This window comes from Perognathus longimembris, chromosome 28, assembly GCF_023159225.1.
Source record: "Perognathus longimembris pacificus isolate PPM17 chromosome 28, ASM2315922v1, whole genome shotgun sequence".
NCBI lineage: Eukaryota > Metazoa > Chordata > Mammalia > Rodentia > Heteromyidae > Perognathus > Perognathus longimembris.
In genome coordinates this window covers 493956-521943 of record NC_063188.1, presented here as the reverse complement: position 1 = coordinate 521943, position 27988 = coordinate 493956, and the positions used below count along the sequence as shown (strand labels likewise).

Here is a 27988-nt window from a genome sequence, read left to right as displayed (position 1 = left end):
GGGTACTGAACCATGGGATGAGCTGGATAAGCACAATGCACTGTGCTGTTGGCTCATCCAGTCCCCACTTCCCCAGGCTAGGTTTTCTTAACCTTTTTTAAATGGGGCTTTATTTTAATAGGAAGCTTAAGCTGCTTCTTAACAATTTGGTTAAGTACCTTTTTAAAAAAGAAGCTTAAGCTCCCACCCAGAGGAAACCTTAGGCTTTTTGTGGGCACCAGAAGTAGGAGGCACTCTGAAGGTTTGTGGCACAGATGAAAACCCAGAGTTACAAGATGATTGGCATTTTAACACAGCAGCCTTTTTATTGCTTTTGAGGGTTTCCCTAGAACAGTCTATTGCACAGCTTTCATTTTGGCATTTTAGGAGTTTGCAAAAGAAAATTCAAAGAAAATGGCAAAGGAAAAGATGCTAAGTTGAAGGTGAAGAGTTCAGGCTTCAGAAAGACAGGTACCATTGCTTTATTTGTGTATCTTTGATTAGCAGTTCATTTCTATACTACTCACATCATTTCCAGAGATGCTTTTGAATTCCAGATCAGTAGGGCCCCACCATTCAGGAGCCTGAGCAAGGACAGTTAAAGAGAGCCAGAATCTGAAACAACTAGTTGAAGCAGCTCTGCCCTATTTGATTAAAGCAAGGGGAATGGCATTCCAAATGCTGGCAAGAAGGTTATAGTTTCCCATTCTGCAAGTTTAGTAAACCCAGGAGACAGGCACCCACTGTGGAGAGCTACATGCCAGCTCAAAAGCTTCTTGTAGCTTCTTAAGCGTTTCATCAACACCATTATTCACCAGTGAGAGGTCAAAGTAGTGAGCATACTGACTGCGGATGGCCTCAGAGTCCTTTTGCAGCTGCTGTAGGGCTTCAGTCTGCAAAGAAAGCCACAGATGAAGCAGTTGTTGTTGCCTCCCCTGACAGCCCAGAGGCCAAGGGTGGGTTTTACACAGGCATTTGTTGTTAGCATTGCCTATGTCCCTGTCACCTAATTATTACTACTTTTGTTGTGCTAGAATCAAACTCAGGGCCTGGTATTTGCTTGGCAGCTGCTCTACTAAATTCAGCAGCCATGAAAATACATAAGTAAAAAATGTGTGCATGGTGAAGTTATACCAAATGGTTAAAAAGATTTTCAAGTAATAATAACACAAAGAGATAATTGCCATAATATAGTTTCTACAATTGATAGGACAGCTAGTAGTCCAATAGAAAAATGAGCTAAGGGCATGGCCAGATAGGGAAAAAAAAGGCAATACAATTTAGAGTAGCAAAACGTGAAAAAATGGCCAATATACTACAAGCAAAAGGGAATGAACTCAAGTCTTTCTCCATACCCTGCTGTGCCCTAGGATGTGTTCAGTGCTCTTCTGTATGCCCCGTGTATATCACAGCAGAGTTCAATATTTGTCCAACTGTTATCTCTTTGATTTTTTTTTGCCAGTCATGGGGGTTGAACTTTAGCACTCTACTTCTTGAGCCACAGCACCACTTCTGGCTTTTTCTGTATATGTGGTGCCAAGGAATTGAACCCAGGGCTTTGTGCATGCTAGGCAAGCACTCTACCATTAGGCCATATTCCCAGCTCATGATTTGTTTTTTTTTAATGGGATAAGATCTCATTACATAGCTCAAGCTGACTTGCAACTCACAATGCACAGCAGTCTGGCCCCTGAATTCATGTACCTCTTGCCTTTGCCTCCCCAAGTTCTAGTGTGTGCCACCACGCCCAGCTTTGACTGTCCAGGATGCTTTGGATCTGATTTATCTTCTGTTAACTTTAACATGAGTGGTCTGGCTAGTTTTGTTTTTTGAAGGGTGTTTCTATTTTTTTGGTCATTTGTGGGGCTTGAACTCAGGGCCTGGGCACTGTCCTTGAGCCTCTCTGTGCTCAAGGCTATCACTCTACCACTTGAGCCACAGCACTACTTCCAGTGTTTGACTGGTTAATTTGAGATTAGAGTCTCATGGGGACTTTTCTGCCTGTGCTGGCTTCAAACCATGATCTTCCAGTCTTAGCCTCCTGAATAGGATTACAGGGGTAAGCTACCAATGCCCAGCTTCTGCCTAGTTTTTAAGTAACTTGAATGAATGAAACATGTTCTTTGTCTTGACCTTGTGGAATTGAAGGTGGCCAATGGCCCATACTTAAGTGGACCTCCAACCTGCCCTGCATAGCTCCCTCCCTACCTGAGTGCCTTGGTCAGTAGGTGCAATAAAAACAATGAAAGGTGAAAGTTCTGCTGTCCGAACAATCTTCAGAGTCTGGAAAGAGGAAAGAGGGAGGAAGAAAGATTAAGAAAAAATGAATTATTTCTAATAGGCAGCTTAGGCTTTATCATCCCCACAGTATTTTCCACCATTATCAATACTGCTGTGCTGGTTCTAGGCTGACTTCTGAACTCCAGATTTCTTGGAGCTTTTCTTTTGATCACTCCCTTCTCCATTACTCCTGCTTTTCCATGCCTACCTACCTGGGGCTCAATGTCAAGGATGGCAATCTTGTCCTGCTTATGAATCTGGTGCACAGTTTCAAACTTGGTGCCAAACATATTTCCCTGGTAGCTGCCAAACTCCAAGAACTCATTGGCAGAGATGTTCTTTGTCATCTCCTCTGTTGAGATGAAGTGATATTCCTTCCCATCTTCTTCACTTTTTCTGGGTGGCCGTGTTGTATCTGTACAAGAACCCAAATATATGATGAGCTGTGGCTCCATGGTTTCAATCTGTATGGAAACCCTACTTGCCTTTGGAGCAAGAGTGTGATCTAGGAGTTCCTCCCATGGGCGCCTGTAGGGCACAACAAGAAAGCTCCCATTTTCCCAGCGTATATATAAGTTAGTCACACTTGTTGTACTGCTGTCTTTTACTACTATTTCTACAATTCAAGAGGTAAAGCCTAGTGTAAAAAAATGTCTACCATTTTCCCTATATAAAGTTACATTGGGGGAGGGGGGTTGGGAATATTAGTGGTCAAGTGCTTGCCTCTATACATGAAGCCCTGGGTTCGATTCCTCAGCACCACATATATAGAAAAAGCCAGAAGTGGTGCTGTAAAAGAAGCCAGGGACAGTGCTCAGGCCGTGAGTTTAAGCCCCAGGACTGGCAAAAAAACAACTCCAAAAAGTTACATCTCTGAACCACTAAACTTGTCAATATTGAAACTCAGAAGTGAAGACAGCTAAAATATGTTTTTAAAATCAGATCTCCGGGCTGGGATGTAGCTCAGTAACAAAATGCTTACCTAGCAAGTGCAACATCCTGGGTTTGATCCTCAGTACCAAAAGTGAAAAGTAAGTTAGATCTCTGGGCTGTAGTCATGATTTCCAATATATTTGTTTCCTTTTTATGAGTTCTAAGAGTATTTTGCTTTGGTTTAAATTTTCCTTTTTGTTTGTTAATGTTTGTTTATTCAGCTGGAGCTTGAATTCAGGGCCTGTGCTCTTCCTTGGCTTATTCCCCACCCCCCCAAGGCTAGTTCTCTAGTACTTGAGCTACACCTCTATTTCCATGAAATTCCTTCCCCACATTATCTTCATGTACTCATTATTTCTACTTACGGACTTGCTTCATCCCTCAACACACAGCTACCTGCTTTCTGCCCCAATACAATGACTTTTACTGTGTCCCTATGAATAACTAACTCTCAATGACCTATGTGTAATAAGACAGAATTAAAGGGTTAAAAAAATAAAATCATGTTCACAATGAACAATTGTACAAACAGAATGCACAACTGAAATGTGAAGATTCACTTTGTTTTTGGTCAGTTGGGGGCTTGAACTGGGGGCCTGGGTGCTGTCCCTGAGCTCTTTTGCTCAAGGCTCTACCACTTTGAGCCATAGCACCACTTCTGGTTTTCTGGTGGTTAATTGGAGATAAGAATCTCATGGCCTTTTCCTGCCCTGGCTGGCTTCAAACTGCAATCCTCAGATCTCAGCATCCTGAGTAGGATTACAGGCGTGAGCCACCAGCACCCTGCTAAAGAATCTCCAATATCCAAATTAGAGTATATCAGTGGACCATGAAATAGATCTCAATGGGAATTAAGCAGAGTAGCAGACCATGAGGAAATGTTCATAAAGTAAAGTGAGAAGGCATGCAGACCTTAAAGCAGCACTAAAAACTTCACTACTGTTTCTGTTACATACAAAGAATAAGAACATCTGAAACAATTGTGGGTGCACATTTTATCTTGCTAAATTTTTAGTTGTATGGCATTTCAGACCAAGAGGTGCTAAAGTAACACTGATACTATGCTCTTCAAACTCTTACTTCCCATCCAAAATGGCCCAAAGCCACTTACATGGGGCAGGGTACACAAACTTCTCCGGGTTCTGGCTGAGCAGGGCATTCTTAATGTGGCTGCGACCCACCCCACTGGCTCCTGTGAAGAGAGAAGAGTTTCTGTGATTTTTTTTTCCCCAAAGACTTAAGGCAGAGATGGGAAAGGGGATGGGAAATGGATTTTCATCTGTCAGTGCTCAAAATGCTGAGTGCATAGCCAGGCATTGGTGGCTCATGCCTGTGATCTTAGCTACTCAGAAAACTAAGATGTGAGGATTATGGTTCAAAGCCAGCCCAAGCAATAAAGTTACATTCTTATCTCCATTTAGCCTGCAAAAAGCCGAAGGTGGAGCTGTGGTTCTAGTGGTAGAGTGCTAACTAGCCATGAGCAAAAAAGCTCAATAATAGCACCCAGGCTCTTGAGTTTGATTCACAGGATCAGCACAAAAAAACTACCAACAAGTGAAAATGGGTTGGTACTGTATCTGGGCAGAGCTCAGGACTTTTGAGCTGTTGGAAGATTTAGAGCCACCAAAGGGCTAAGGAGACTCAGCGTAACTTAGTTCCACAAGCAAACAGCTAAAGTGGAGCTTTCTGTTTATAAGTACATTAACTTTTTTAAGCGCTCCAAACTTAAATGGAATTTAATTTCATGTTTTTACTGGAAGTTTCATCAGAATCTTAATACATACCCCATGGCAATTAATGTTTCAAATCTGAGAATGGGTAATTGAGCCAGTCAGCATCACCAAAGCCCTGTACGTGGGTTTGGGTCAGGGCCACCTGTGGGAAAGCAGCTTCTGGGGCTCTGATATCTTGCAGTAGTGGTAATGACCCCCCACTGAGCTATCAAAGCTTTAGAAAGCATATCATTCCAGGAATCAGAAACCTGGGGTTTTTGTTTTTAGGGGGAGCAAAAGGGAGGAAGGGTGAATAAGTGCAGTCATGCTATTCAGTAGACACTACATGGACATGACCTTTATAACTTAGGGACAGGAGGGGGGAGACTTTGGGAAAGTAAAGGAAGGGGTGACATTGTCCAAGAAAAGAAATTACTCATTATCTGACATAAAATGACAACCCCTCTGTACAACACCTTTATGATTTATATTTTAAAGCATATCACAGTTCTACCTAGCCACTGGACGAAGAAGCTGAAGATCAAACCCAACCTAAAAGAATTAGCTCCTAAATAGTAAAAAGGAGAGAATTTGCAGTGTTTAATTTCACTTCTGAGGTGGATTCAGGTGGAGTACTTGCAGGGCCCAGAAAGTTAATTGTAAGTGCCCTATATGAAGAACCCAAAAGAGTTCACATTTCTTGCAGGGGTGGGGAGGTAGATACATGATACAGGTGGGGTAATAAGGACATAATATGGTCTTGAACTATCAAAGCAGTGTGAGGCAGTAAGATACCGATTAGCACCAGGGTCTTCCTCTTGAATGCAGGCAGCCGAACCACTTCTTCATAGGAGACAACATCCAACTGGTCAAAAACTAAAGATAAAGAAAGTGAAGCAATTCTCATTTTCAGAGCTGGCTAGACAAAAGCCCTGGCTACCGTTAAGGAGCTAATATCTGATCAAACAGAGACAAGGGCAGTGAAAGGTGCACACCTGTAACCCTAGCACTCTGAAGGCTGAGGCAAGAGGAGCACACTTTGAGGCTAGCCTGGGTTACAGTGTTAGACTCTGTTCAAAAGAAAAAGGTTTTAAAAAAGCATGAAACGAAATACTGGAGATTAGGCTAGGGGATGTGGTGGAGAGGAAAGACTAAGGGTTATATTTATTTTTAAATGTGGTAAGCGAGTTTTGAGTAAAGAGACTGACAGTCCCATTTACATTTTGTTTTTTTGCCAGTCCTGGGGCTTGGACTCAGGGCCTGAGCACTGTCCCTGGCTTCTTTTTGCTCAAGGCTAGCACTCTGCCACTTGAGCCACAGGGCCACTTCCAGCTTTTTCTGTATATGTGGTGCTGAGGAGTTGAACCCAGGGCTTCCTGTATATGAGGCGAGCACTTTAGCGCTAGGCTATATTTCCAGTCCCCATTTTCATTTTGAAAGGATTCACTTGACTGCTAGATAGGAAATACATTGTAGAAGCAGTGAAACTCTTAGCTAGAACTAACTCCAGCCCAACTCTATTTCTCACCATTTATCTTCTGGAGAAACTGAATTGAAATTTACTGGATATGCTAGTACACAGGAGAACCACAAGAAGTATTGGTTTAAAAATGGTTATGGGGGGCTGGGGATATGGCCTAGCGGCAAGAGAGCTTGCCTCGTATACATGAGGCCCTGGGTTCGATTCCCCAGCACCACATATATAGAAAACGGCCAGAAGTGGCGCAGTGGCTCAAGTGGCAGAGTGCTAGCCTTGAGCAAAAAGAAGCCAGGGACAGTGCTCAGGCCCTAGGTTCAAGCCCCAGCACTGGTAAAACAAAACAAATAAAAAATGGTTATGAAGAGGGGCTGGTGCTATAGCCCAAATGGTAGATTGCTTATCTAGAGAGCCACCCCTAGTACTGAAAATAAGAATTATGAATAGAAGAGTAAACTAATTCTTATCTTTTGGTTTTGTGCCAGTACTGGGGCTTAAACTCAGGGCCTGGGTGCTGTCCCTTAGCTTTTTTTTTTTTTTACTCAAGGATGGCACTGTACAACTTGAACCACATACCTACTTCTAGCATTTTGCTGGTTAAGTGGAGATAAGAGTCTCAGACTTTTCTGCTGAAGCTGGCTTCAAACTGTGATCCTCAGATCTCAGCCTCTGAGAAGCTAGGATTACAGGTGTGAGGCACCAGCTTTGAGCTCACAGTAATTCTGGATTACAGATTGGCACATTCCTCTGGGTTTTTGTTTTTGTTTTTTTGCCAGTCCTGGGCCTTGGAGTCAGGGCCTGAGCACTGTCCCTGGCTTCTTTTTGCTCAAGGCTAGCACTCTGCCACTTGAGCCACAGCGCCACTTCTGGCCGTTTTCTGTATATGTGGTGCTGGGGAATCGAACCCAGGGCTTCATGTATATGAGGCAGGCGCTCTTGCCACTAGGCCATATCCCCAGCCCGCCTCTGGGTTTTGATTTGATTTTCCCAACACCTTTCATCTGAGCTTTTGACATAGCAGTGTCAGCCTGTTCTTTGAACTCTATGTTTTCCTAAGTGTTTGGACTTTTTCATCTGAAGAACTTTCCATAGTTTTAGTAAACTGATAGTTCTTTACTCCCAACACAGATGTTTCTCCTGGCTCTAGCTCCCTAGGAAATGCAACTTGGTTATCTCATACACACTTGAAACTCAACAATGCCATCACTACCTCTGTACTGTTACTAGTGACTCATCTGCTCAGGAAGGGAATGTGGCCCTTTGCTCAACTCTTTACCCCTCTCCTAAATGGATGCCTTGGCTGTGTCTACTTTTACATAAGCTCTTCACATGCCTGATGACTTCAGGTTCTATGACTTGTCCATGCTCTTGTCGCCATCTAGAATTTTCCCAACAGAACGGAAACATTTACTAAATGGTGCTGAATGGCACATTTACTATCTAGTCATCCCTGTATGTGCATGGGTTCTGAATCATCAACTAATCATGGACTTAAAAATATTTGAGAACATTGCAGCTGTACTGAGCATGTATAGATTTTTCTTGTCATTCTCTAACACAGTACAACTTCTGTTTCTATCACTTTGCATTTCATTAGACTATAAGCATTCCAGAGATCAGTTAGAGTGTACTGAGGATGTCCATAGGTTCTATGCAAATCTCATATACCATTTTATATGAGGGACTTGAGCATCTATGGATTTTGATATTCACACGTGCAAGAATCCCTTGAAAGTACCAAGAGATAACTGTGCTGTATTTTCAACTATGGTAGGTGAAGACAAAAGTCAATTACTTGTCCCGTTCTCTCTAGGGTTGTTCACACTTACAATCAGGTCACATTGAAGTTATTGAGAAACAGTGAAGTTTGAGCATGGGGGAAAGTCTGGAAAAATTGGTTATGTGAGGGATGAGGTGATGGACAGTTGTGAACACACCACTAGCCTGCCTTTACCTGTGCTGGTGTCTCTCTGCAGTGATCTTATAAGGAAGAAAACTGGAAAAAATGACCTGCTTTCTGTAGTACATATATCCACTGCACAATGATTTATCTCTTATTTTCTTTTGGTTAAAGAGCTTGAGCAACACACTTGTGCTAAGAGCCTATAGTGAAGGGGCTCAGAAGCTTACTTGAGCTGTGCTTGGCCAGGTACTTGTCTTTGTACTTCTTCTTCTTCCCAAAGGGACTGCAGCTTGGGGCTTCACCTGGAGCAGACTGAGCAACACTTGCCACTCGCCTGGCAGGAACAAATGACAAAAGGGTCCATGGGACCTCAGCGCAGAAGCTATAGGTTCATTGTCCTAGAACAATACTAGACTTGTTGCTATTCCTTTCCACACCAAACTTTCAGGCAGATTTGCTCCTTTCACTTCGTAAAAAAAAATCCATGTAGTGATGACATTCCAGAGCTCATACACTTCCCTTCCCTCTCCTCTCTGTTGTGTCCTCTATGTGCAGCCTGACACAGCAAGAGGACTAGACCTACCTGGCTGTAAGAAACATTCATTGCAACCCACCATTACACACATACATGTCTAGAAAGTAAAATATAGATGTGCACACATACTGCATATACATATAAAACAACAGCTTCATTAAACAAGCTCAAACTAAAAGATTGCTATGGGAAATAACATTCCTGGAGGTTGTAGTCTTTATTGGGCTTACTTTGCACAGATAGAGGGAGGGTCAACATGGAATGTGGATTTTTCTACCATTCAGTAGTCATGTGGTGTATAACCTAGCACCAAAGTGAGCAATCTGACCCAAACACGACTCATTTCATCTAGGTGTAAGGAATGAGCATCAAAGTAACACACTGAAAATGCAACTGTTTTGTGGGAAAATCAACAGTCTTCATGGAGTGGTGAAAGTAATGTAAGAGTCTTAGAAGAGTCTAGAAGAGGCTTCACAGGCTGTCAGGAAAACATTTGAAGAAATTAAGGCCCACCGAGAGGGCTTCTTTACCTGAAACAAATGGCCTACCAACAAAGCTTATCTACTCCTTGTGGACCCTCCCTCATCCATTATGCCAGGGCTAGAAGGTAAGTTTCAGAGAAGTGGAAACTACACACTTAACAACAAATTTCTGAAACAAGGTGATCATGTGTAGCAAGTGTGTGTCCTTTCCAGCTGCACATGGTGGCTCACCATTCCTGAAGCTCCGGGGAAGGGATCAATCCTGCGGACTCCTTGGAGGAGCCTTCCACTCGCCCTTGCCACCAGTTGCTGTCATCCTTGTTGATGATTTGGATAATGTCTCCTGTAACGAACTTCAGTCCTGCCTCTTTGCAAGGGATCAGATTGTCCTTTTTAGGATCATAGTCAAACTGTGCTCTCATGAACATCTGTGGAGGTGGTGTGGAGAAAGTCAAACAACTGCAGGTACTGCACTCAGGAGAAACATCAGCATCAGAGCATGCATACAGAAAGTCGTGCTTTAAGGAAATGGAATGAATGGACAAAGTAGAAGATGAGAATAGTGGAGAAGCACCCAAGAGTGAGAAATTGAACAACAGAAGTGTGTGCAACTGCTTATTGACTGTTAGGTTTGCAAACCTGTCAGAACTGATCCCTTTAACAAGAAAGCAAGAGATGCTCTTTGGTGTCAACGTGTTTTGTTTCTGGATCTGAATTGTCTGTCTCAGAGTGCAGAACGGCTACTATCTGAAATGTATGTGTTTCTTTGATGAAATACGTTCATAAACACATGAAAGAAACTTGGTCAGCTTTTTCTAGATGGCAGGCTAGCAATATGAATGTGCCCAAGTCTTCAAGTAGAACCATATTCTACTTCTGTGCATCTATCTGATACAATAGATAGAGCTGTCAGTAATGGTGTGCAGTGCATATGCTTGTTCACCACAGCAGTAATGTAAGAGTAGAGTATTGGAAACAACCTAATTTTCCAAGAATGGGGAACTAGTTAACTACTGTCACGTACTGACTATGTTACTATGTAACCAGGAAAATCAATCTTCAGAAGATTATTAAGTTCCCTTGTAAGTGAAAATATCAGTAGCCAAAACAAAAACTAGTATGCTCAAAATTTAAAAATAACTATTTATGCATAGAGGAAGCCCAGAAGAAATCATACAGGAATTTAATGCTAATAATGTATAGTAGTGGGACTTAGGGTCCAAATCCAACCCAAATACAGGAAGAAAAAAATACTAAGAATCAGAAAAAAATGGAAGAGAAAATAGCATTAAGGTCACCAACAACAAAAGTGGTTCTTTCAAAATATTAATGGAATTAACAAAACAGAGAAGATACAATTTACCAGTAGAGATCTTGAAGATATTTAGAAGGTTGTAAGACAATATTAGAATTAATTTCATAGCAATACATTCAACAAGTTCCTTGAAAAGCACAATTTACCAAAAATGATATAACAGGAAATTGAAAAGTGGATCTATTAAAGACTTTGAGTACACTATTGAAAACTGTACTTCTCCCACATCTCATAGCAAATATTCTGAACATTATTTGAATAAATAAAAGTAACCTCATAAATACAAACAACATCAAATGATGGCACTTTCTGACTCTTTAAGTCTAGCATAACCATGATAGAAAAATTGGACATGAATCTTACACTGTCAGTAGCAGAGACATAAGTACCCCAAATAAAACATGAGCAAACCAAATACAGCAAAGCTTAGAAAGAATAATAAATTACAATAAAAAGGATCTAGTTCAGCAACATAAGGAATACTATCTGATGGCCAATAAATTTGCCATATTAACTGAAAAATGCTGGGAAATCATATGATCCTCTAGATGTAAAAGAAAATATTTGATAAGATGCAAAGCTCATTCAAAATTAAAATTTTTAGCAAGGCCAGAATTGGAATATTGTGGAGATGTCTCTTGTCTCCAGGATAAATAAATAGCTCAGAAGAAAATAATAGAGTTCCCAAACAGACCTACACATTATAACTTATGACAAAGGTGCTGGTGAACATAATAGGAACAGGATGGTTGTTTTAATAACTCCTTTGCCCACTGATAACCATATAGAAAAATTAGACACGACCTCTTACTTGACAGTACAAAAAAAATCAATTCCAGGTGTGGTTTAGAAGAAAACAGAAAATGTCTTACTGGCCTAGTAGTTTAAAAAGTAAATAAAATAAATGCTAATCATTAAAAAGTGGTATATCAGATTTTAATTAAGTTCCTAGTTGGGTGCCAGTGGCTCACACTTGCAATCCTAGCTACTCAGAAAGTTGAGATCTGGGAAAAATCAAACCTCTAAGCCAGTGCTGGCAGAAAAATCTGAGATTCCATCTCTAAAACATGCATAACATAAATAAATGAGAATGAAACATCTATTGCTACAAGCAACCTACATGAATCCCATAAACATAATGCTGTATAAACTGAGATACTAGAGAATTCACACTTTATAGTATAATTTATTTCGTTATTTATTTCTTATTTATTTTTGTTGGTTGTGGGGCTTTGAACTCAGGGCCTGGGCACTGTCCCTGAACTCTCTGTGAACAAGGCACTCTACCACTTTGAGCCATGACACCACTTGCAGTTTTCTGCCGGTTCATTGGAAGAGTCTCACAGACGTTTTTGCCTGGGCTGGTATGAAACTGCAACCCTCAGATCTCAGCCTCTTAGGTAGCTAGAATTATAGGCCTGAGCCACAGGCACCTGGCTAAGGTTTGAATTTTTTTTTTTTGGACCAGTCCTGGGGCTTGGACTCAGGGCCTAAGCACTGTCCCTGGCTTCTTTTTGCTCAAGGCTAGCGCTCTGCCACTTGAGCCACAGCGCCACTTCTGGCTTTTTCTATATATGTGGTGCTGGGGAATTGAACCCAGTGCTTCATGTATACAAGGCAAGCACTCTTGCCCACTAGGCCATGTTCCCAGCCCCCTAAGATTTGAATTTTTTAAATCTTTCTTCCTCATTCACTTGTCAAGACCCATACCCCAACTACTCCTTCGCTACTGACAAGCTGTATGTGGACTTGGAATGCCTCGTTTCTGTTCATATCACTTCTTCTGCATCAAGCTCTTATGTTTTAGTTTAGTTTAGAAAATTCTTATATTTTAGTTCATAATGAGAACCTGACCCAAGCAGCTACACATTTTTGAGATATTTAGAACAAACAGTGAGAACTGTATCACTCATCTTATCTCAACAAAGAGTGCCACATACTTGTAGTGCAGGAAGACGACTTTGTTGGCTGGGAATTACTTTCAATGAGATCATTCCTTTGGTTTCTTTCTATTAAAAAGGAAAGACAAAATGTAATTATAAGCAAAATTAACCTGGATGATTTGGGGTCCTACAATATCAGGTTTGTTCCACCTGGGAGACATCTTTACTAGTGTAGAATAATGAAGCAAAAGTCAATGACTTTTCCTCCTCCACAAGTTTTCCAGAAGTTCTTAACATGAGCCTAGGCACAAATGTAGCCATAACCTGCTCTACACCACAGGATGCAATACAAATATTTGTACTCTATAGACATAAATATGCATTTTTGTTTGTTTTTAGCCATCATGGAATTATCCTATAGACACTTTGATTTACTTGATTATATTTGGCATTGCTTCATGGACAAGATTTTATATTGGTACAAAAAGATCTCATTCGTATATACCATATATGTATACAGCACTATGTCCAGATGATTTTGACTTTTACCATCACATTACTTTTCCAAAAATTATAGCAAATCGAATCCCACCAAGAGTGTGTGAATGACTCCTTTTTGTTCAAAATCTTGCCAGAATTACATAATCACATTCCCTTTCCATCTGATAGGTGCCATGTGTTTCATAGAAATTTTGGCATAATTGTAGTTGAGAACATTTCCTATTTCTCTTCCATTTTTTCCTTTGTCTTTCTTTCAATTTAGCAAAATTGTGCATTTAACACATGCAATGCGTTGTTTTGAAAGGTGCATAGATCGTGGAATGACTACACAAGAGCTAATTAGCACCTGTATTCTTATATATACTTGTTTTTAAAGTTCACTCTCAGCAGTTTTCAAGAATATAATTGTTATTACCATCACCACGCTGTACAATAGAGAAAAAGTAATTATTCCTCCTGTCTACATGGAATTTTGTACCCTTTGGTCATTATCTCTCCATTACCCACCCCCAATCCCCAGCCTTTGGGAAGCACTCTATGAGATTGACTTTTTAGATTCCACATACAAAGGAGTTCATGTGGTACTTATTTTCCTGTGCTTGGCTTATTTCATATAATGTCTCCCTGGTTCAACCATGTTATGACAAATGATGTGATTTCTTTCTTCTTTATGCCAGTTCTGGGGCTTAAACTCTGGACCTGGGTGCTGTCCCTGAGCTTTTTTGCTCAATGCTGGTGTTCTACCAATTGAGCCACAGCTCCACTTCAGATTCTATGGTTGTTGATTGGAAATAAGAGTTTGGGGGACTTTTCTGTTCTGGCTGGCTTCAATTCAGGATACTCAGATCTCAACCTCCTGAGTACCTAGGATTACAAGTATGAGGCCACTGGCACTGGGCTGATTTCTTTCTTTTTAAGGATTTCTCAAGGACACCTTTGTGAAAACTGTACATACAACAGAGAGTTTTGGCTTTCAAAAGACTAATCTTGCAGGTAAGGAGTAGAGATACATACAAATGGCCTGATAACCATGTGTGTCACTTTCTCTCATTTCCTTATTTCTGTTTTATGGTATATAGGTTTGAACTAGGCATGTGCTCTACAATTTGAGTTACATCCCCATCCCTCTTTTGTTTTTAGTTGTTTTTTTTCAGGTAGGGTCTGGCATTTTTGCATCAGGCAGAACTCAAACCACTACTCTCCTACCTAAGCTGATGCATATCGTCACACCTACACATATTGATTGAGATGGGGGATCTGGCTAACATTTGCTTCCAATCACCATCTTGAGCAGCTGTGGCTATACACATTCACCACCATGTGTGGTTCATTTCTAACTTCTTACTGAACCCACTGAAGCCCAGTGGAAGCCCAACTGATGCAGTCATTAGCATCAGCCTCCTGTGGCATAAGAGAGAGTCAAGGAGGTTGACAAAGAAACTAACAATTCTCTTAAGAAGTACAAATGACCAATAAACACATGAAGAAATGAAATGTTCATCTTCCTCAGCCATAAAAGAGCTACAAAACAATTGAGATTTTGATTTCTTCTCACCTCTCCCCGTCAGAATATCCGTCATCAAGACCACAAACAACAAATACTACCAAATTCAAGAACTCTTACACTATTAGTGAGGGTGTAATTTAGTGCAGCCACTATGGAAACCAGAGTGGTGCTTCATAAAAAAGTATGAAAATAGAACTACCATATGATTTTATGACACAACTCTTGGGCATATTTCTGAGGGAAAGTAAGTCAAGATACAATAGAGACTTTTGCACACCCATGTTTGTTGCAGCACTACTCAAATTATCCAATATGTGGAATTGGCCTACGTACCTTACAACTGTTGAATGAATTAAGAAAACATGGTACATATACACAATTGAGTACTATTCCACTATAAAGGAGAATGAAATCATTCCATTTACAGGAAAATGAATGGAATAGGACATCATCATGTTAAGTGCAATAAGGCAGGTTCAGAAGGATGAAGGTCACATATTTTCTTTTATATGTGGAATCCAGACTTAAAGTGTGTGTGTGTGTGTGTGTGTGTGTGTGTGTGTGTGTGTAATATGACTGTAACTGTGAGACTGTTGTGGGGACAATGAGGAAGAGAAGGAAAGAAAATAATAAAGTTGAAGAAAATGGAAATACATTGTCTCTGTGTATGAAAGTGGTATTATAGAGAAACCCACTGAAAGCTGTTGAACAATAGAGAGAAGCGAATACAAGGAAAACAGCAATAGAGAGATTAATCTGAGCAAGTACGACATAGGCATGTATCAAATACCCTTTGTACAATTAATATACACTTGTAAAAAAAAGAACCAAAAAGGATAGCCCAAACGCAGTGTGATACATAATAATATGTGGTGAACAAATACCAACTGAATATAAATAGCACGCTCAAATCTTCATTAATAACATTCTATTTTGTCTTCATAACAGACTTATGATATAAGAATAGAGATTACTGTCTTCATTTTGTAGATTAGGAAATGGAGAGAGAAGTTAATTCACCTGCTCAAGTTACTGTGCCAGAATAAAACAAAGCTGGAATTCAGAGCTGCCATTAAAGCCCAAGGTATCGTGACTTGCAATGCGATGTCATTTCCATTATACCACATTGAAGCCCTGTTTGCCCTTATTTAGAGTTGTACTAAATGAAAGCAGAGAAATGTCACTTCTTGCACATAACAGGTATCAGAAATGATAAAGGCTCCCCCAATAAAGTGAAATACTTTTGCAAAGAAATGATAATAACTCTAACAGAACAGATGATCTTCATCAAGCATAGAAAATACCTACCATTGCTTTCTGCAGCTGATCTACTGAATGATTAGACACATTTGTGCCATTGATTTCTAGGATCTCATCCCCCACATGAAGGGATCCTGCCATGAAACAACAACAATAAAATAAATGCACAAAAACATAAAAGTTCAAGAGATGTCAGTATAACTCAAGATAGAAGAGAAAGCATGATCTAGAGCATGTTACAAAGTAGACCATAAAATGCTGAAGATTAAAAATCCTTCACAAGGACAGATGAAAATGAACTTCCTTCTGAATCCCTTGTGGGATGTATCAAGGCAAGCACTTGAGAGACCAACCCTATCTCATCTTCCTGGACCTCCATCATACAAGAACTGAAGGAAAGCACTTTCACCACAGCATCCTAGAACTCCAAGAGACCCTGACATATATGCTACCAAAAATAACAGAGCAAGGCAAAGTCAGTTGTCCTCATTAGCCAGCAAATTCAAAAGCTCTTTTTATATTGTTTGGCTAAAACTCCAAAGTGCTTTCAAATGGTAAAGTTGATCATTGCTTATGGAAAAGTGGCTACTAATAGTCATGTTACTTTGAATAGAAAAAAAATAATTTTGTTGTTGTTGTCAGTGGTCCTGGGGCTTGAACTTAGAGCCTGGGCACTGTCCCTGAGATTTTTTTGTTTTTGCTCAAGGCTAGCGCTCTACCTCTTGAGCCACAGTGCCACTTCTGGTTTTCTGGCGGTTAGTTGGAAATAAGAGTCTCACAGACTTTCCTGCCTGGGTTGGCCTTGAACCATGATCCTCAGATTTCAGCCTCCAGAGTAGCTAGGATTATTGACAGAGCTGCTATTTGTTTTTAATCAGAGTACATTAGCTATATCAGTGCCAGGGACAACAGAACTATTAAAAAGGAAAGTGCTAATGTTTTATTATGATACTGCAATTTAAACTCAGGGCCCCATGCTTGCTCTATTGGTAAGATACATCTCCAGCCCCCCCCCCCCACCTTGTCTTCACTGCTTATTTGAGATATGGTCTTGGTTTTCTACCAGGCACACTCCTGGACCAGGGTTCTCCCATTTTACATTCTCCTCTGTATGTAGCTAGAATGACGAGTGCACACTACCATACCAAGCTTCTTTCATTGAGATGGAAACTCATAAACTGTTTTGCCTGGAATAGCCCAGAACCATGATTCCCTTGATTTCAGTCTCTTGAGTACCTGGGGTGACAGATGCCTGTCACCCTGCCTAGCTATTGGCTGAGAATGGGGTCCTGTGAACTTTTTACCTAGGCTGGACTAGAACCATGATCCTCATGCACTATACCTCTCACATAGCTACAATTATAGGTATGAGCCAGTAGGCCTGTCTACACATGTTGCATTCTATCCTCTCATCAGTCCCTAAAGTAGATGAGTAAAAGACACATCAGAAAATTGATGACTTTTTAACATTAAGGAAACCAAATAGTTAACTAATTGTTTAGTACCTGTTTTCTCAGATAAACTGCTAGCTCCAGGGGGGTATTGGATATCTGTTCACCTCACTGCTATATGTTCAAAGTCCAATGCAATGGGTGATATGTAGTAATGACTCAGATAGTAACTAAACTATCAGTACACAAATGCATATAAGAAAGCTCAAAGGTACAGATGGTAGAGATTGCTCTAGGCAATTCATACTAAGTCTTACCATCAGAGTTTTTTAAAGAGTCAGTAATCAAGCCACAAAGATCTCTTGGCACACTTATAAAAGTGCTATCAGTTTCAAGAATTATAAGGTTTTTTTTGTGTGTGTGTTTTTTTTTTTTTTTTGGCCAGTCCTGGGCCTTGGACTCAGGGCCTGAGCACTGTCCCTGGCTTCTTTTTGCTCAAGGCTAGCACTCTGCCACTTGAGCCACAGCGCCACTTCTGGCCATTTTCTGTATATGTGGTGCTGGGGAATTGAACCCAGGGCTTCATATATACGAGGCAAGCACTCTTGCCACTAGGCCATATCCCCAGCCCCAAGAATTATGAGCTTGTCCCACATCACTGAACAAGAAGTGAATGATTAATCCTGGGAAAAAAATACAACCTAATATTTTCCCCCTCCCCCCCCCCACTAGAGTACCTTGTCTATGAATCATGCCACCATGGAGAATTCTGGCCACAGTACAGGATTGTTTTTCATTCAGCTTCAGAGTGATTCCCTGAAAGAAAGGAAATGATGTAATAAATTTGTTTTAAGCTCTTTCTAAGAATATCTTTAAAATAGCATAAGGCTCTTTCTGAGGAAAATATTTTCCATCTATACCAGAGAGAGTCCTCAACTACACCAAGCAGATTAGAGACAAAGACACATAATATAACAATTAATTACCATGGGCTCCTCTGTGATCTTCTCAAACTGAATGACACGCACTTTCCTCACCTCCTGCCCCTTAGCCTGGGCAGGGCTACCTGAGGCTGTGGACCCATTGGTGTACATATCCTCAGTTACAGCATTCAACTGGTTTGACACAGCCTGCCAAGTTAAAACAACAGAGGAGTGGACGAATTAGATGACAAAGAATGCACTGTCACTCTATCATTTGTAAACCTAAAATCTCTAAGGTTTGAAAATACCAACATTCCATAAGCTTGGCATCCAATCTCATTTGAATTCATGTGAAGCCACTTGTTGATTTTATTTATCCAACTTAACAGACATTTTTAACTAGGTCACTGCAGGTATATTAACAGGCTTGATTTATAGGGTGCTGCCTTTTATCCGACAGGGACTATTGCATAACATAAGAAAAATTTTAAATTCAGAATCCTGAAGTACTTTGGGCCCTAACCATTTTCTGCATGGTATACATATGTGTACACACTATACAGTAAAAACCACAGAGTGGGTCTAAATTAATTATATAATGTATAACAATTATTAATTAATGCATTAATAAATAATGAGAGGAGGCACATGACAAGTTCAGGAAAGAACAAGTATAAAGGACAATGGCATTCCCAACAAATAATAAGCCCTTCCCAGTGACAGGCTAGCACTGGGGAGACCAGCCTGGGATACAGTAGACTCTGACTCAAAAAGCAAAACCAAAAACGAGTATTTTCAAGGCAAACATGGTATATCTGTAGCTCCAGCTAATCCAGAGGTTGAGGCACAAGGACTGTTTGAGCCCAAGAGCATGAGGCCAGCCTGGGCACCACAGTGAAACCCTGTCTCAAAACAATCAAAAACAAAAACGAACAGACAAAATCATAAGAAAATACATCTGACAAGGGACTGTACATAGAACATTCTAAAAACTCTGATAAGACAGAAAAAGCTAATAAGCCCAGGAAAAACTGCTCAAGATCATTATACTCATGGAAATGCACATTACAGTCAAACCACAGTAGAAGACTTGTATATACTCACTAGGATGGTTAAAATGAAAAAGAGACTATAAAAGTGGAGTAATTCTTTTTTTTTTTTTTGTCAGTAATGAGGCTTGTACTCTGGGCCTGGGTGTTGTCCCTGAGCTCTTCAGCTCAAGGCTAGAGCTCTACTACTTGAGCCACAGTGCCACTTTTGGTTTTCTGGTGGTTAATTGGGGATAAGAGTCTCACAGACTTTCCTGCCCAGGCTGGCTTCGAATTGTGATCCTCAGATCTCAGCCTCCTGAGTAGCTAGGATTACAGGTGTGAGCCACCGGCACCCAGTAGTGATAGGATTCTTATATACTGCTAATGGGACTATTAAATGGTACAGGTAGTGGGTAAGACAATTTATATAGTTAAATACATACTACTTTGTGGTCCTAGGGATTCACCCAAGATAAAAATAAACATTTGTCCACACAGAAGGTTGTGCATGACCATACATATCAGCCTTCTTTTCATAATAGCCAAACAGTAGAAACAACATAGGTATTTATTTGTAGTGTGGTCCATCCATAGAAGAAAATACTACTTCTCAGTAAAAATGATCAAACTATAAACATATATATATATATATATACGTGTATATATATATATGGCAACTTGGATGAATATCAGAAACACTATGTTGAGGAAAAGAAGCCCAGGAGAAAAAAGAATACAAAGTACATGATAAAATTTATATGAAATTTTAGAATAAGATGTATAATAAATAAATTAACACAACAGCCTAATGCCAGTGATTTTTGCCTGTAATCCTAGCTGATATATGAGGATCACAGTTCAAAGCCAGTCTGGGCAGGAAAGCAATAAGACCCTTCCATCTCATTAACTACAAAAATGCCAGAACTGGAGCTGTGACTCAAGTGGTAGGGCAAGCTGTCAGTGAAAAAAGCTCAGGGATTATACACAGGCTCTGAGTTCAAGCTCCAGTCTTGGAACCAAAAGTAAACTAATTAATTAATTAAAAACAACAACAACAGCAAAAATCCCAGTAATTGTCCTTGATGTGATACAGAAGAGACATGAGAGAATACATTTAAGATTTTTGCATTCCACTTCATATAAAATTTATATCAAAATAAAAAAGAATAAACAAATATTGAATTCTAGCCCCAAATATGTATATTGAAGCTCTTAAGCTGGTGAAGAGCTCTGAGATCTGTACCTTATCTTGAAATACCAAAAAGGTGGATTGACAGATGGCTTGGGATAGATTTGTAATAAAGCAAACAAAGTGGCATGGATGAGAAAATTTTTTCAGTAAGTTTGGACTTGTTTTTATTATTTTGGACTTGTTTTTAATAAAACACTGATGAAAATGGCACTAAGAGAATAAAAAGGCAAGCCACTGGGTAGTGAACTACAACCCTCATACCTGTAAACTGGGGAAATCAGCCTACTCCCGTCTTCCATGTGTGTCAAAAGAGGCAAACAGAAATATTATCATGAGACTCTCTCTCTCTCTCTCTCTCTCTCTCTCTCTCTCTCTGTGTGTGTGTGTGTGTGTGTGTGTGTGTGTGTTGGTAGTGGTCTGTCCCTGAGCTTTTATTCCTCAAGGCTAACACTCTACTACTTGAGCCACAGCAGCACTTCTGGCTTTTTGGTGATTCATTGGAGATTAGAGTATCATAGACTTTCCTGCCCGGGCTGGCTTTGAACCACTATCATCAGATCTCAGCTTTCAGAGTAGCTAGGATTACAGGCGTGAGCCACCAGTGCCCAGCTTGAGGCACCATTGATTTATACCTGGCAAGACTGTTTTTCAATGTTCTGAAATTTAAAATCGAACCATTTGAGAGGAATTTAAAAGATATCTTTTAAATTCAATTAAAGAGGCATTATGATGCCTCTTAACCAATAAATGATACAGCATGAAATATTAAATCAAAACCAACCCGTCACCTAGAGGAGGAGGGACAGGCCAGAGCTTGGAGTGTAGAAGGGTCAGTATGGTATGTGGATATGGCAGCCACACTCACAGGTGACCTTCAAGGACACCGAGGATGGAAGATCTTCTCAATAGGCACAACTAAGAGGAGTGGACTGTGTCATCCTATTGGTGGGAAGAAGAGGCTCTGGGTGGGGGCATTTTTCCACGCAGTGTCCAAGGGCCTGACCACAAGTCCAGAGGGAAAAGGGAGGCAAGGAGGTCTGGGGGTGATGTCTGTAAATACACACAGGTCTCCTAACATAGAGGTGCTCTTTACAAAATATAACATTTAAATTTTAATTTTCTAAAAGTTTAGTTTAAGTTTCTAAAAGTTTAGCAAAAACACTGACAAAATGGGTTTATACACCATTAAGAAGCAATGCTACTTACTGAGTGATCTGAGATAAGGGAAGTACTGGAAAAGAGAAACTGTCTTACCTAGCAACTATATCCTCAGAAAACTCACATGACATGTAGTCATATGTCATTGACGTTGCAATTTGAATATTGACTTAGATTATCTGGAAGTACACTAGAATAGATGATTCAACGATTCAGTTAATACTTAGGGAGATGCCATATCGCCACAAAAAGAAGACCTTGAGAGCATCTTAAGTGAAATTTTTAAAAAAAGTATGAGGAAAAGTCTGCTAGCACCTGCTTAAACAGTGAAAAACAGAATACATTCATATTTGCTTATGAATATAAAAACTAGGTTTAAAAGCTGAGTGTCAGTGACTCATGCCTGTAATCCTAGCTACTCAAGAGGCTGAGATCTGAGGCTCATGGTTCAAAGCCAGTCTGGGCAGGAAAGTCCATGAGGCTCATGTTTCCCATCAAGCACCCAAAAAAGGGCAGAAGTGGAGGAGTGTGTTAAGTGGTAGAGGGCTAGCCTTGAGTAATAAGACTCAAAAGATGTGTCCCAGGCCCTGAGTTCAAGCCTCAGGACTGGAACAAAAAGGAAAAGAAAAGAAAGGAAAAGAAGAGAAAAGAAACTATATTTAAAAAAGACATAAGAAGTACTAGTAACTTCCAGGGAAGCAAATTGGGTATGTACAAAATATAGGCAAGGAAGTTGTTTCCATTGTCTATCTTTGCTTATCATACATTTCATATTATGTATTACATGCTTTTCATTACTTTCATGAGAAAAATTAGTGAGAGAAGTTTTTATTTGTATTGAGACCTAATTTTTTGTGTGTATTTGTACTGGGGTTTGAAGTCAGGGCCAGGGAAATCTCTCTGAGCTTTTTTGTTCAAGGCTGGCACTGTACCACTTGAGCCACACCTCTACTTCCAGCTTTTTGGTGGTTAACTGAAGGTAAGAGTCTCTCAGAGTTGTCTGCCTGGAATGGCTTGGAAGCAGGAGCCTCAGATCTCAACTTCCTAAGTAGGTAGGATTTCAGGCATAAACCAGGGCCAGGCAGGGCAGTATAATTAATGAAATATTTATATTGATTCACCCGTGTTTCTAGATCTGGTGAGCCCTCCTTATATTGTGTTTTCTCCTTGAACTCTCACAAGCTCTTTGGCCTGTGCTTGTAGTTTAACTCTTGGAGTCTGTGACTTATTAGGTCCTTTAAGCTCAGACAGGTTTCTAACCCACATTTTGCCTCCAAATAATGATCACAAAATGGGGATAAGAATGTAATTTAATGAGTGACATTATTAGACAGCCCCGGTACTAGTTTAATGGCAATATGAGGGCAAAGAGTCAGGTTTCTGTGCAATATCTTGCAGTTCTGTGTTCTTCTATATGAAATGGTTTCCTGTTTTTCTTCAGTGGAAAGAGGAATGTGGACAGAGTGCATTGCATAGATAAGCACGTTGGAAAAACATCTTTACATACTTGGCCTTTGGCAGATAGATGTGTTCACAGATGGATTTAGAGTCTGAGATACATCTAGTGTATAATGTTAAGACAGTATCTGCCAGAAAATTCTGGCTCTTAGGGCTTCCTGTTTCCCCAGTTGTTGTCATTTTTTTTTTTTTTTTGCCAGTCCTGGGGCATGGACTCTGGGCCTGAGCACTGTCCCTGGCTTCTTTTTGCTCAAGGCTAGCACTCTGCCACTTGAGCCACAGCGCCACTTCTGGCCGTTTTCTATATATGTGGTGCCAAGGAATCGAACCCAGGGCTTTGTGTATACCAGGCAAGCACTTTTGCCAGTAGGCCATATTCCCAGCCCCAGTTGTTGTCATTTTTAACAGTTCGAATTCCTAATTCTTATGAGCACTCTCCCCTCCACTTCTGGAGTGTGATAGGTTAAGAAGCTCCCAGGGTCTTCTGTCATTATCACATAAAAACAGTTGGCAAAGAGCATAATAGTAGGCTAAACAAATGTTTATTTATTCTTATGTTCAGTAGTTAACTATTATTTGCTCTTAGGCCTATTAGTTTGGGTGAGACCACTAACTCCAGTTGTCCCTGCTCTATTCACCCCCTTCCTCATCCCCACCCCCACCTCATTTGTTTTTGTCTGTTACTGATTCCCACTTCCTTTGAGCAACTGTCTCTGCCCTTTGAACCCGGCTGCAGATGTTTCCTCCAAAGGAGGTTCAGAGTGCTGTGAAGACATGTGGGTTACCTCCCTCCCTTCCCCCAGCTCAGAAAACCTGCATTTTGTTCTCTCCAGAAAGAATGGGCAAGTAGCACTCCAGGAAAGATTGTTGCTCAGTGCAGCACTCTAGTGCATCAGGAAGCCAGGTGTTGTCTGAGTCTGTGGGGTGTATGGTCAGTGAGTTCGCACCTCATTATTTTGCTGGATGAAGAACTTTTGCTGAAAACTGGTTGTTTCATGTGAGGCGGTTTTATTCCCCCTCAAAGGATACTAGAAAATAAAGTGTAATTTTTAAATCATTATGTTTTGTTGCTAATTTCCCTAGTATGTGCTCTTTCTCTGTCCTTCACTTCCTGGATCTGTATTGTATTTTTTTAACTAGAAAGACAGTATACTTAGCAGATTTTTAAAAATCTGGTTTTACTGTGGCCAGGAGGACTTAAGTACATTCGAATTTTACCACAGAAGTTCTGTTGTTTCTCATTTGTTTTCCCTAGATAAGGTACTGAACCTTAGCACTACAGGCATTTCGGGTCTACTAATTCTTTGCTGAGATAAGTAATGTTCCAGTAGTTGTGACAAACAAAATTGTCTTGAGACATTGCCAGTAAGGAAGGATCTGACATTTTGTTGTTGCTCTAAGCAGTGAAGTGTTCTAATCTTTCAGTGTTGCTTAAAATGGTCTCTGGGTGTGGAGTACGGAAAAGCAAGATTAAAGAACTGTATTTCCAAAATTGGCTGGGGGAGGGAAAGTGACAGCAGAAGAGGGGAAGAGGAAATACTGCCTGTGAATTAGGGAACCAGAATACAACTTTGGTAACATGGAGCTTTCTTTTGTGGTTCTTCATTTTTTTCTTTCTCCTTCTTTATATAAAGCAATATAGGTGAACAAAACATCTAATAGGTTTTGGCTCAGAAGCTACCTGTGTGTGAGGCCTTTTGTACTTTATCTTGTGGTTTCAGCTATAATGAGCTGTAAAATATTTTATCTAATGAGTATTTTATCTAATGAGTATTGTCCAGAAGGATGCCACGTTTACTGTGAAGCAAACCAGTCTTTAAAGTGTGTTGCTGGAGGAAGGGAGTAGAGTTGGGGAAGCTGGCCTTTCCTTTCATTAAGGGTGGGAAGGTGGTCCAGTGGTGTAAACCAGTGATTTTGGGCGAGAAGCAGCCTTCACTTGGGGTTTTTTCTGGTGACAGATTATTAATATCTATTTATCTGTCATGACTGGAATTTGGAGGTCAGAATTACCTCCCAAACTGCTTGGATTGCTGTTCTGTAAATAAATATACACACCAGTAAATGTCCTTTTGGCATCACAGCAGAAGGGGACATAGCTAAATGGGGGGGTGGGGGGAGGAGGGGGTTAATGATCAAAGTAAAATGTTTATGGTCAGAAGTTGTTTTCTCATGTGATCACCTGAACACAAGCACTACAGCAGGCACCTAGTCCCTCTAGTCCACGTACTGTGGGAATGTGTTCTTTCCAATCTTTCTGTTTCGGTGCCCTTGTAGGAGGAACTTTTACTTGACCTTAAGGAGCGCTCTGTTGTGCCTGCAGCCCCGGTAAAGGCAACTGTGGGTACAGATCTGGATTCGAATCTCAATCCGCATCTGTCTCAGTCAGATCCCAGCAAGAACCCAAGAGAGCACTGTCTCAGTCCCCACCCGGCTGGCTGCGGAGGCCTGCATCCAGAGCGCAGGACTGCGCACAGCAGGCCTCCCGGGGGAGTCTGCCCTAGGAACCGGGCCTTGGATGGGGGGAACGTAGCGGCGGGAGAAGGGGCCTGTCGCCGACCCCAGCCCCGCACCCCGGGGGACGAAGGGGCCCGCTCACCTCGGGCCGGCTGCGTTTCTGCAGTAAGTGCTCCAGGTAAAGGTCGGAGAGCGCCGTGCGCATGCTGCCCCCACCCTCGCCCTCGCTGGACTTGAGTGTCATCTCGCCGGATCCGAGCCGGGAATCCGAGACGCTGGAGCAGGCAGTCGGCGCTGGGAGTGCAAGCCCTGAGGCCTGTGGGAAGAAGGCGGTGGCGGCGGTGGCGGCGGAGGTGGACGCGGCAGAGGTGGCAGAGGCGCCTGGGACGCGGCGGCGCGGCTGCGCTGGTCACCACCCCGCAGGCAGCGAGCCAGGAGGCGGCGGAGGAGCTCGGCCCACGCCCCGCGTAGTCCCGCCCTCGCTCCGCCCCTTACCCGCCTCTGCCTGCAGCAACCACTCTTGGGAGTGACAGGAAGCGTCTCGCTCCCCACCACCTCTGCGACCCCAACAGCGACGCAGGCTCTGGATCCCAAAAAGATAAGAACAAGAAGGGGACCCCCAAACCCTGCCAGGGTGGAAACCTGCAGCTTCTGCAGCCCCCCAGCTCGCAGGTCATGCATCCCCAGCACTGGTTCGTATGTTGGAAAAACACGCAAAGTCTGGATTGGCTTGCTTAGCTGCAGGCAAAGAGTGGGAGACACCACGGAACTGTAGGCCCTATCTGTGAATTGATACATCCGTAGCAGAGCAAATGCACCTTGGCAAACGCACCCTTCCAAGGTTTTCCTGAGCTGCAGGGCCCTGTCATTTACATTACAGAATGTTGTTCAGTGATGAAAGACTTGATAGCCCTCAAGAGCAAGGGGGTTTTATTTACCTTGGCCCACATCTCTGCTCCTAATGCCCTGAAATTTTTAGAGATCACTGAAAGCAAGTGCAACAAGCATTCTTTGGGAATCCTACAAAAGGACCACCCAATACCCCAACGCTTTCGACATCCCAATACAACACCCGGACTTTTGGAAGCATTCCTGAACAAATTAAACATTTACTAGGCTTCCAGAGCTCCTGATCTCCTAGCCCAGAGCCAATAGTCCCACAGTGCTACATGCAGTTCATCATTGCACCTAGCCTTACTCTGACCATCGTCAAACCTCCCTACCACGAACTTTTCATAGCCAAGAAAAAAAACAAAAACAAACAAACAAAAAGCAAAAGCAACACTTTAAACCTGAGGGTCTGAGCTCACATGACCGATGACTTCTCCCTCCAAGATCACCTGGCAGGAAGATAGAGAAAACAGAAACACACAGACAGACAGACACAGAAAGACACAGACAGAGACAGAGTACAGATTGAATAATACTGCAAAATGGAGACCTCAGAAATGTACCCATACATATGGAATTATGATATATTATAGAAGTACTATACTAGGTAAGCATACAGGCACTTTTCATTAAATGAACTGCAATTGGGAAAAAGGTGACATGCAAAATAATAATACTCTATTACTATACCAAGGTACTAGTGGCTCATACCTGTGATCTTGGCTACTCAGTACGCTAAGATCTGAGAACCACACTTCAAAGCTAGCCCACACAAGAAAGTCCATAACAGTCATATCTCCAATAAACCAGCAAAAATCCAAGAGTGGAAATGTGTGGCTCATATGATAAAGTGCCTGTCTTCAGCAAAGAAAGCTCAGAGACAGTTCCCCAGGACCTAGACAAAATAAATACATAAATAAATATGTAAAAATAAATAAAATAAGGAAAAGCTCTAACCAAATAAGGATATGAGCACTGAATATTAAAAATAAGTAGAGAAGAAACATAAATATTATACATTCATGAAAAATATTGAGCCACATTGATCATTTGGCATATACTTTAATGGAAAACGTATTATTTCTATGAAACAAGCACATATTTTAAAAACTGAAAAAACAGTTACATATTATAAATTTGGCCCATTTAAATTTTGGTTTGTTTTTTGCCATTCTTAGGGCATGAACTCAGGGCCTGAGCACTATCCCTGGCTTCTTTTTGCTCAAGGCTAGCACTCTGCCACTTGAGCCACAGCACCACTTCTGGCTTTTTCTATATATGTGGTGCTGAGGAATCGAACCCAGGGCTTCATGTATATGAGGGAAGCACTCTACCACTAGGCCGTATTCCCAGTCCTGGCCCATTTAAAATGAGAAAAAGATGCAGTGGTTTTTTAATGTATTCACACAATTGTGCAGTTATAGCTACTAATAAATCAGTGTAAACTGGGGAATTTGTAAACTACAGAAATTTCTTTTTCATGGTTTTGGAGGATGGAAAGTCTACTCTTAGAATTTAATGAACAAGCTCACTGGTCTTTTCTAAGGTCTTAAATCTCAAAGGCTGTGCTTCTTAATACTATTACATTTGCAATTAAATTTCAACATAAAATTTGGAGGAATAAACATTTGGGCCACAACATAATTTCACCACACTTTTATCATTGCCACAGAAAATACTGAACCCATAAACAGTCCACATTCCCAACCGTAGTAACCATTAA

General features: G+C 41.1%; 1 protein-coding gene across 2 annotated transcripts; it reads right to left on the bottom strand.

Annotated features, from left to right (window-relative positions):
* Window positions 1-437: 437 nt before the first annotated feature.
* On the bottom strand, window positions 438-25749 carry Mpp1 (MAGUK p55 scaffold protein 1). 2 transcript variants are annotated; one of them, XM_048335606.1, is made up of 12 exons: window positions 25517-25747; window positions 18145-18288; window positions 17896-17974; window positions 15816-15901; window positions 12557-12625; window positions 9533-9729; window positions 8512-8618; window positions 5700-5780; window positions 4304-4384; window positions 2472-2674; window positions 2188-2262; window positions 438-872 (listed from the first exon to the last, which is right to left on the bottom strand). In XM_048335606.1, the coding sequence occupies exons 1-12, from the start codon at window positions 25616-25618 to the stop codon at window positions 696-698; spliced, it is 1401 nt and encodes a 466-aa protein (XP_048191563.1). In that variant the 5' UTR covers window positions 25619-25747; the 3' UTR covers window positions 438-695. The 2 variants fall into 2 exon arrangements, with proteins under 2 accessions (XP_048191563.1, XP_048191564.1); XM_048335607.1 differs by lacking the exon at window positions 4304-4384 and having other exon boundaries at window positions 25517-25749.
* Between the last annotated feature and the right edge of the window lie 2239 nt (window positions 25750-27988).

Bases quoted from the DNA above. Each gene is read 5' to 3' on its own strand.
- Mpp1 (XM_048335606.1), bottom strand. From the start codon at position 25,618: ATGACACTCAAGTCCAGCGAGGGCGAGGGTGGGGGCAGCATGCGCACG. The intron at 18,289-25,516 runs GTGAGCGGGCCC...TTAACTTGGCAG, and splicing joins AGAAACGCAGCCGGCCCGAG to GCTGTGTCAAACCAGTTGAA. The intron at 5,781-8,511 runs GTAAGCTTCTGA...CTTTATCTTTAG, and splicing joins CCTGGCCAAGCACAGCTCAA to TTTTTGACCAGTTGGATGTT.